Genomic DNA, 10,244 nt, shown 5'->3' with positions numbered 1-10,244 from the left:
ATCCAGACTTTGAGGAACTAGAACCCAGGCCCTCACCCAGGCTTCCTTTCCAAGTGACTGGTGATTCTCTTTGGTTTGAAATGCTCTTGTCTTCAAAAATTCCTCTACCTAATCCTTAAATGGTTTGGTTTCTAGGACTCAGTGTGAGACTCTCTTTTCTTCCGTGATCTCATCCACTTCCATTTCAATTAATATGTATGTCCATGATTTTTTTTTTTTTTTTTGAGACAGAGTCTTGCTCTGTTGCCCAAGCTGGAGTACAGTGGCACGATCTCAGCTCACTGCAACCTCCACCTCTGGGGTTCAAGCGATTCTCCTTCCTCAGCCTCCCAAGTAGCTGGGATTACAGGCGCACGCCACCATGCCTGGTTAATTTTTGTATTTTTTTAAGTAGAGATGGGGTTTTGCCATGTTGGTCAGGCTGGTCTCGAACTCCTGACCTCATGATCCACCCACCTTGGCCTCCCAAAGTGCTGGGATTCCAGGTTTGAGCCACCGTGCCAGGATCCATCATTCTTAAATTTACATCTTCAGCCCAGATCTCTCAGCTGAGCTCCAGATCCACATTTATTATCTTTAAGCTCTCTGCCAGGATGTCTCACACAGTCTACAAACTCTGCAAATCCCAAGTGTACTCTATAATACCCTAAACCTTCTTCCCATGTACCTCTGCTATATTGGAGTTCCTATCTCCACTGCCACTATCCACCGTTCTTCCTCTATCTGGTATCCCTACATCCATACTGGTTACCTTTAATCCATCCTCCATCTTTTCCAGGGCTTTCCAAATTCAAATTCTCTTTTTTCTTTCAAAGATGATGTCTCTGTTGTCCAGGCTGGAGTGCAGTTGATTTTAGCTCATTGCAGCCTGGAACTCCTGGGTTCAAGCGATCCTCCCACCTCAGCCTCCTGAGTAGCTGGAACTACAGGTGAGTGCCACCACACCTGTCTACTTAAACTTTTTTTGTAGAGATGGGGTCTCGTTGTGTTGCCCAGGCGGGTCTTGAACTCCTGGTCTCAAGCAGTCCTCCCACCTTGGTCTTCCAAAGTGTTGGGATTACAGGCATGAGCCACTGCACCAGGACAACCAAATTCATATTTGTAAGATGGCTTTTAAAGCCCTGTGATGTCATTCCAGCCCATCTCTCCAGAAACTCACCTCTGGTTCCCTCTGCTATAAACGGCCTTTCCCCCACCTTCCTTAATACCTCTCATCCTTCAGTTCTTGGTGTAGATATTCGTCTTCAGGGATGTCTTCCCTACTTCAGCTCCCTCGTATTCCCTCCTTGAACTCTCTATACCCTTCCTGTGACACTCATCCAAAATGTAATTGGCACAATTACTTGTGAGACACTAAGTGCCATGAGGGCAGGTATGTGTCTTATTTTTCACTGTATTCCTAGTGCCTAATAACAGACCTTCCAGTTTATTGAATGGATGGCACATAGTAGGGCTCAGTAAATGGATCCCCCCATTTTCTGCTTTCTCATTTCCTTTGAGAATCAAGCCTTCCTTTGGGATTAGGCCACGCTATCAAGTGAGACAGGTCTTGCTTTCTGTCTCACCTAAGAAGACCCACTTGAGGTAGACTGCATTCCAGTCTAGAGCAAAAGAAAGGAAAAAAGCTGAAAAGGCCACCCCAGAACTGCACTAGAGAGAAGCTCTAGAGATCTAGAGATGCGCTAGAGAGTAAGTTCGTAGAATTTGCTAAATCAAATGACAGATGCCTTTGTTAGGCAGGTGTGTACTGTTCAGGGTGAAATAAAGCCATCCAAATTCCTTTTCAGCCATTCCCTTCACAAAGCACAGCCCAAATGGCTTTGCACACTCATGTCTGTGTTTTGTCAGGTAAAGGTTCCTGGTTCACCTCTTGCCAGCATCCATCTGTTCATCCAGTCAAGGCTGCCCCACCCTGACACACAAAGGAGGGACTAGCTGAAGAATCAACCATATGGTCAGCAATGACTAAAACTACCCATTCCAGCAGGCTTGACTAAGAAAGCTAATATTTGAAAAGCTGTGGTTTGAGGAACTAGGTGAGTTATAGGAAATTCTAATTTGTTTTACATCTTGTAGATGGTACTTCAGTTAAAGTTATAAACCACAGACACACATGGCTTATGCAGGACCATTTTTTCTGTTCCTGATCTGTCCCTCTTCATTGTGTGAAGCTGGACGGTTCATGTGTTTACTTCACAGCTCCTAAAGATGAAGATGCTGTGTATTTAAATATATAAATGTTTAATTAAAAAATGATTAGCTTTTAACCTTGTAACATACTCAGGCTTGGAGTAGAAAGGTACTGCAGTACAGTATTAGGAGCCCAGTGACAAAGAATTCCCAGGATAATGACTGGATGTTATTTCCATGAAGAGGCTTGCTGCTGGCCTGTACTGCCAGCTTAAGCAAACTGGGAAAAGATGTGTCCTCTGAGATGCAACCCTATCTTTGGCAGGCTGAGCACAGGCTAGATTTCAGCCCCTCATTCACCCTCCTTCCTCTTTCAACTGGGTGCCTTTGTGTAGTACATGAACTCTCTAATTACACATGGTAGCCCTGCCTTTATATGAATGTATAGATTTAAAAAATATAAATCAGGGATGAAACACTACCAGTAGTCTTATTCAAAACTATATCATTTAATTTAATATTTTCACCTATGAGAGGTAATGAATGCAGAAATATAGTCTCCATTTTAGTAGACTGGAAAAAATACATTATCCTACTATTTTCTAGAAAAATGATTGTGGCATTAGAAAATCAAATGGAAAAAGTGAATAAGCAGACTGAGATTACCTGAAAATAAGTTAGTTGCTAATAAGATTCAGTATAATGTATGTTTATTAAATAATCGCTACTAGAACAAACATCTGCGACAACTATGAAGTTAGGAAATGCTGTATTAGCTTGAACAGTTTATCTGTTGGTCACATTGATAAGTGACTCAAATATTAAAAGAATGGAAATACATGACGGTGAACAATGCCACATGAGTACATTGAGCAAAAATAGATAATGGCCTCTATATCTTAGAACAGACTCACTTATTCATTGGCATGAATAATTTAGCTCTAAAAAGAAAAATCCAAAAGAAGCCAAGACTAACTGTGGAAAGGACTTTGAACTTTTCCTTTTAGACAGTTAAAAAAAAAAAAAAGAAAGAAAAAAGTGTACATGACTACCACAGCTTGACAACTACCATGTGGCACATTTTATATGACATGAGAAAAAATGGTTAAAAGATCTCAACTTTTTGGAAGTCAACTCAAAAGCTGAGGGCAACTAGTATTTTTGGATTTTATAGTATAGAATGGAATTCCCTTTATATTGAAAAGTAAATCATGGACCTTGCACATAGTAATTTTTCTCAAAGGTTTAGGCACTTTGCAACAGGCTATTGCCAATCTAGAAAAACTGATGTGAAAAAATAATTCGGTTGTGTAAATATTAAATACAAATCATGTGATTACATTCAACAAAGACATGAGATGTCTTAAATGGATAACATATTTTCATTCTGACAAATGCACACTAGAATAACCTTGCAGAGAAGTGCAGTTGGGCAGTACCACTGTACTGTACCACTGTACCACTTGCTGACGGTCTAGAGCAGGGGAGGCAAACTCCCCAGTCAGAGAGTAAACATTTTAGGCTTTGCAGGTTACATACAGTTTCTGTTGCATATTCTTCTTCTTTCTCTGTTTAAACATTTTTAAAACATAAAAACCAGTTGGGTGTGGTGGCTCACGCCTGTAATCCCAGGACTTTGGGAGGCCCAGGTGGGTGGATCACTTGAAGTCAGGAGTTCAAGACCAACCTGGCCAACCCAGCGCTACTAAAAATATAAAAATCAGCCAGGCATGGTGGCATGTGTCTGTAGTCCCAGCTACTTGGGAGGCTGAGGCAGGAGAATCGCTTGAACCTTGGGAGGCGGAGGTTGCAGTGAGGTGAGATCCTGACATTGCACTCCAGCCTGGGTGACAGAGAGTGACTCTGTCTCAAAAAAAAAAAAAATATATATATATATATATATATATAGATAGATAGATAGATAGATAGATAAATAATATATAAAAAATATATAAAATAAAATGAAAAAACCATTCTTACCTTGCAGGCCATACACCTGCAGCCTGGATTTGGCTCATGGGTTGTAGTTTACCAACCCCTAATCTAGACCCCTTTGATATTATGACACATTTTTATCATTTTCTTTTAGGCACAGATGATCTCTGAATGAATGCTTATAGGGAACCATATGTATATGCTTAAAGATTTCTCTAATAAATATGGCTGCTGCAACTTTAGTTAATTCTGCAAACTCAATTTAAAAGTGATGACCTACAGATCTGGCATTGCCAGATGTTTCAGAAGCTTTATGACAATTTTGTGAATATTTAAGATACCAATGACTAAATTCAGTTCAAGTATCAACACTACATTGTAAAAGCAATGAAGCGGTCTTGTAAGGGTTGAAAAGGAGCTGAATGCAGAGCACAGTGACATGTGGCTGGTGCTATACTGACTGATGGCTGCTGAGCTAGAGTGGGGGAATTTTAGGTCACTTGCAGCCTGTAACTGAATTTCTTGATTTGGATTTTAGGGTTTTCTATTTTAAAAAAAATTCTTGTGACCAGTCTTCTACACTAGCCGCCTTTGAAATCAGGTAGTAATTAGCTGAATTTAATGATAAAATGAAGACCTTGAGAAATAATATTTGTTATTTAAAGTACATGAAAATGGGTGGTCAGTACTGCTTAGCTTTCCTCCAAAATGGCTGAATGTGTATCACAGCAACAGAAATGCTGTAGCTAACAAACGACTTAAGTTCTTGAGTGATCTGTCTTCTCCTTAGCTGCTCTGCTGGCCTATCAGAGAAGACTGTGCCTTGGGGAAACTTGTTGTCCCTTACAGTTTCCACTTTTCTTTCAGCAATGTCAAGGTTTCATACTCAAGGCAAAAGTTTACAGTCCAAAGTCAGAGATTTACCTTCAGTTTGAATTTCAAGTGTAGAAGTGTTCATATCTGGGTATATGAAGCTGACTGAGCTGATAATTTTGGAGAAATGGTGAAGTTCAGTGGAATGCTCCCAAGGACTTCAACACTACCAGTGGCTTCTCCATGTAGCAATTACATAGTTAGATATTTTAACAAGTATTTCCTTATTTATTATTATTATTATTTTTTGAGACAGGGTCTCACGCTGTTGCCCAGGCTGGCTGGAGTGCAACAGTTAAAGGACAGTATTGAAAATTTCCAGTCAGCTGGGTCAAGATGACATGATGCCTTTTTTTTTTTCTTTCCATTTTGCAGCTCCTTCCATAAAGGGGTCATAACTACGTTAAATCAAATTTTAGTCTTTTTTTTTTGAGATGGAGTCTTGCTCTTTGCCTAGGCTAGAGTTCAGTGGTGTGATCTCGGCTCACTGCAAGCTCCACTTCCCGGGTTCACGCCATTCTCCTGCCTCAGCCTTCCAAGTAGCTGGGACTACAGGCGCCTGCCACCAGGCCCTGCTAATTTTTTGCAGTTTTAGTAGAGACAGGTTTTCACCATGTTAGCCAGGATGGTCTTGATCTCCTGACCTCGTGATCCGCCCACCTCGGCCTCCCAAAGTGCTGGGATTACAGGCATGAGCCACTATGCCTGGCCCATTATTTTTAAATAGTTAGAACCTAGTGAATAAGCTATAATTGTAGACACTGAAAAACAAGACAAAGTGATCAGACTAATTATAGCACTGATAGGATGCAAAATGGAAGACAGGTAGATCTGCAAACAGCCACACAGGTGGAAATTCCAATTATATATAGGTTCTCTTTGAAATGTCAGTTTTACATAAATACTTATCCAGCAGCACAGCATAAACCACAGGGCCAAAGCAATTTCTTATCACGTAAACATGGAGTTCGTAGCCAAAACTCAAATTTAGCAACAAATAATTGTTTTCATAGGACTCATAAGATAACTTTAAATTGTTAGATGCTTTTAGGGCATTGGCTAATTCAGAACTGGCTGGTATTATAACAGAACTTAATTTTTGCAGGCATTTAAAGATTTTCATGCATTATGTGCCTGAAGTTTTTGTCTCTTAATTTTCTTTAAACCACACATCTTATCCTTATTATAAGAAAAACCTTCTTAGAGTAAGGGAAGCCCAAATTAACTGTCCTGAAATTTTGCATTATATTTAAACCGTATGATTTACTTCTGTCAAACTAAATACTACTATTTGGGTTCTCATTTGTAGATTATTTAAAAACAAATATTTTTTCCTGTTAATTATCAATGCATTTCCTATCACAAGGATTAAAAAGATCACTTCAGGTGGTGGGGATGTTTCATGAAACACCACGGTGGGGAGTAGATAGTGGGCAGGCAGAGTGACCAATCAGCTTAACCTCCTTTCACCTAGCTGTTCTTTAAAAAAACAAAAATCAAAGTCAAATTGCTTTCAGTTTTTCAGAGTGAAAATGGAGGCACAAGAAGGATATTCGGATGTGGAAGCAAATTGCTTCTTTTACATCCTCATAAAGTATTTTCTTTTCTCTTTTCTTTTTTTTTTTTTTTTTTTTTGAGACGGAGTCTCGCTCTGTCACCCAGACTGGAGTGCAGTGGTGTGATCTCAGCTTACTGTACCCTCTGCCTCCTGGGTTCAAGGAATTCTCCTGCCTCAGCCTCCCGAGTAGCTGGGACCACAGGCGTGCGCCACTACGCCCGGCTAATTTTTGTATTTTTAGTAGAGACGGGGTTTCACCATGTTGGCCAGGGTGGTCTCGAACTCCTGACCTCAAGTGATCTGCCAGCCTTGGCCTCCCACAGTGCTGGGATTACAGGCATGAGCCACCATGCCCAGCCTCACAAAGTATTTTCTAAAATATAATTTGCTGTAGGGTTCACAGATGAGCACTGTTCACATTAGGTGATATGCAAACAAATCATTATTGGCTCAGCAGGAAACAGACTTTTTGTACACTCTAGTTAACATGAAGTTTTCCAATAAAACAAATGACAGTGGGAGGGGGTAGTGAGGAATCCAACCCTGTAATGTATACCTAGAATCCAAATAGGAAAAAATAAAGCTATTGAAATAAAGATAATTTAGTAATATCCTATAAGTCACCAGTGATTTCCATAAAATGCTGCACAGACACGAAGTCTTGAGTGTGTTACTTAGTTGTTGAAAAGAGAGCCTTGTGTGAGGCACAGCTGATTTGGAACATTAAAGAGCCTGGCTTCCCTTTCTGCTTTCCATTCTCCCAATAGAAACAAGGGTCTTCAATGAATTGGCCAGTCTTACAGGTCACCTCGGGGTGTAGATGACTCTCCACTATGGTGCTGGGCAATTTTATTGAACAGGTGGCCACTGGTGGTGATGGCTAAACCACTCATTAAACAAATTGCTCTAAATGGCCTCAGTATCAAGGTGTGCTCTCTGTACCCTTAATCTGACTTTAATTCTGCAGAACCTCAGTCTTACCATGTTTAACAGCATTGCCATGTAGGACATGCCTTTATCCTACACTGTATATATATTCTTTACGCAGAAGTATATCTAACTGAAAAGTATAAAAATATAATGGTGGAAAACAAATGAATTTAAAAATGTATGATGGCTGATAGCCCAGGTAACTGCAGGTGAAATGTAGCCAGAAGTCAGAATCTCGGGGCAAAATCAAGTACAGTCTTATGGGCTGTGCCTTCAAATGGTTTAGTTTTATACCCCCTTAAGGCAGAACAAAAGTTCTCTTCATGTTTTGGCAAGTGTTTTTCTTCCTGGAGATCATAAAAGCAGGTGGAAGAATCAGTCTAATGGTCTAATGGTTTGTTGGGCATGCTAAGGGAAGGATGTCAACTTGACCATCTTTGGATACTTGGTTAAAAACTAAGGCTAGTAGGTGAAGAAAAACAACAGAATAGTTTTTGGTTTTAAATTTGTACAAAGGCTACTTACTGAATACTGGAAAAAATGACAAAAAGTGTTTTACCATCTTTGCATAAGAAGAAAAGATTTTCCTTTTGAAACTAGCTTAGGATTTAATCTTGAGTCATGTCATCATGTGGTAAAAACAATCTGGATTTTACAATAATTTATAAAAAGCAAAAAAAGTCATAAAAATGCTAAATGATGCAGAGCTACAGATATGATGATACATGAGCAGAGGGGTCAAATCAGATTTTTACTGCAGGCAGGTGTTATGTTTGTGAAAAGTGATGCAATTTGTTATATATTCAAATGCAAATTAGAACTAGCTGCCTTACGATGAGATTTCACTGTCATTTCTTTCTTTTTTTTTTTTTTTTTGAGACGGAGTCTCGCTCTGTCGCCCAGGCTGGAGTGCAGTGGCGCGATCTCGGCTCACTGCAAGCTCCGCCTCCCGGGTTCACGCCATTCTCCTGCCTCAGCCTCCCGAGTAGCTGGGACTACAGGCACCCACAACCGCGCCCGGCTAATTTTTTGTATTTTTAGTAGAGACGGGGTTTCACCGTGGTCTCGATCTCCTGACCTTGTGATCCGCCCGCCTCGGCCTCCCAAAGTGCTGGGATTACAGGCGTGAGCCACCGCGCCCGGCTACTGTCATTTCTTATCACCCTAATTTTTGTGGGTTCTGTAGGTTTCAAGTAACAGAAACTTACATCTATTTCCTTCAGACAATTAAGGAGCAGATATTTTAATATGCTTTATGTAAATAGGATTCTGATCATTTTAGCTTTAGTTAACACAACACACTTCCCTGGGCACAACCATGACCTCTCTTTGAGAACTAGAAAATACTGCATAATTTAAAAAATCGGAGTGTAATGACATTCCCTGACAACTTCAACTAAGTTATGTGAGGAGGATGAACTATGGGTAGTCTAGACCACCAGTCCTATTTGTCTAGCCATAGAAATGGTGACAACTTAAAGATCTGCAAAGATCAGAGCAGAGCTGGCTGAAGGCACAACATTCTATACATGTCCTCATGGAGCTTCAGAAAGGTTATAAGATGACCCACTCATTCTGGTTGGCTGTGGCCATAGGCAGACACCATAAATCCTGGGATGTGGTTAAGTATTGAACCGGGGGCAGGTCTGAGCTTGCTTATGATCCTCTGACTAGCCCTGGAACAGACAGTGAAGAACTACACAGAATCCCACAGCTAGCTCACTCTCTCTTCTCTCTCTCTCTTTTTTTCTTACCTTTGAGAACCATCCATGAGATTAATACAATATTAATCAAATATGACAAAGCTGAGTGCTGGCTCACAGCTAACTATCTGGATATGGGGTTTTGTTGGCCCTTAGCTGACTGTTTAAATTATTTAATCAAATATTAAGAAAAGTATAATTCACATGCAACCCTTGGCAAAAAGAAAAAAAAAGATTAATTTCTTATAACCAGCACAAACTGTTAACCTGTTAAAGAAAAGCCCAATTGTTTCTGCATTTGAAGCATACACACACATCATCTCTGTTTCTTTATAAACTGGAGCATGAAAGGAGGAGGGGACAAATGAGATAATGCCATGAGCTAAACACCCAGCAGGCCTCACTTCTTATTCTGTTTGTGGAGTGGGTGGCAGCATTAGTCAGAAAGTCACTCCTCTGCTATGATGGTCATGACATATTTGAACTTGTAGATCTTTAAGGATTTCCTTATTTATTCTGCCAGGTCTATGGTAGGTGCTTGTTTTCTTGGTGGAATGATTCATCAATGCTTCCTGAGAGGCTCAAACAGGATCACTGGCCAGATTCCAAAGATAAACTGTTTGGGGACAAATTAGGACAAAATGAGAAAAGACAAAATTGTTCCATGTTATTCCTTAAAAAACTATGAGAAAGAATCCATGGGGCTGTGACTATACATAGGTTTGCTAGTGATTGTCCTGGTATTAGTAGCCTAAGCACAGTTTCAGTTTATTCCTTCTAGTCTTGGACCAGATATCAGAGAGTATTTTTATTGAGTTTATTTAAATTTATTAAGCTTTGACTGTCAAACATGGAGCTGGGCATATAAATTATCTCTGATCTTTAAAACAACTCTGCAATGTAGTTATTAGCAGCTCAATTTTATTGTTGAAGAAACTAAGGCTTAAAGAGATTTGTCCGAGAACATGCAGTCGTAAATGAAAGATTCAGTGCCTTTGGTTCCAAAGCCTGTGTTTGTTCCACTACCTTTGCAAACTCCCCTTTCTTCTTCCACCTCCATCCTATACTCCCAGTACCAAACCCCCAACACACACACAGGACCTAAGAAGTGGACT

General features: G+C 40.1%; 1 protein-coding gene across 30 annotated transcripts in view; it reads right to left on the bottom strand.

Moving 5' to 3' along the window:
• Positions 1-2,823: 2,823 nt before the first annotated feature.
• Positions 2,824-10,244, bottom strand: part of ACER3 (alkaline ceramidase 3) — a 170,303-nt gene continuing 162,882 nt past the window's right edge. For 26 of the 30 annotated variants that reach the window (XR_013403182.1, XM_077960408.1, XM_077960423.1 and 23 more), the window contains one exon: positions 2,824-9,745. Coding sequence is in view for 26 of the 30 variants with exons in the window: in XM_077960408.1 (XP_077816534.1) it covers positions 9,692-9,745 (54 nt within the window). In the remaining 4 variants the exon portion in view is untranslated. 30 annotated transcript variants of the gene reach the window in all.

Source organism: Macaca mulatta, chromosome 14 (genome assembly GCF_049350105.2).
Source record: "Macaca mulatta isolate MMU2019108-1 chromosome 14, T2T-MMU8v2.0, whole genome shotgun sequence".
NCBI lineage: Eukaryota > Metazoa > Chordata > Mammalia > Primates > Cercopithecidae > Macaca > Macaca mulatta.
This window is presented reverse-complemented; position numbering and strand designations above follow the sequence as displayed.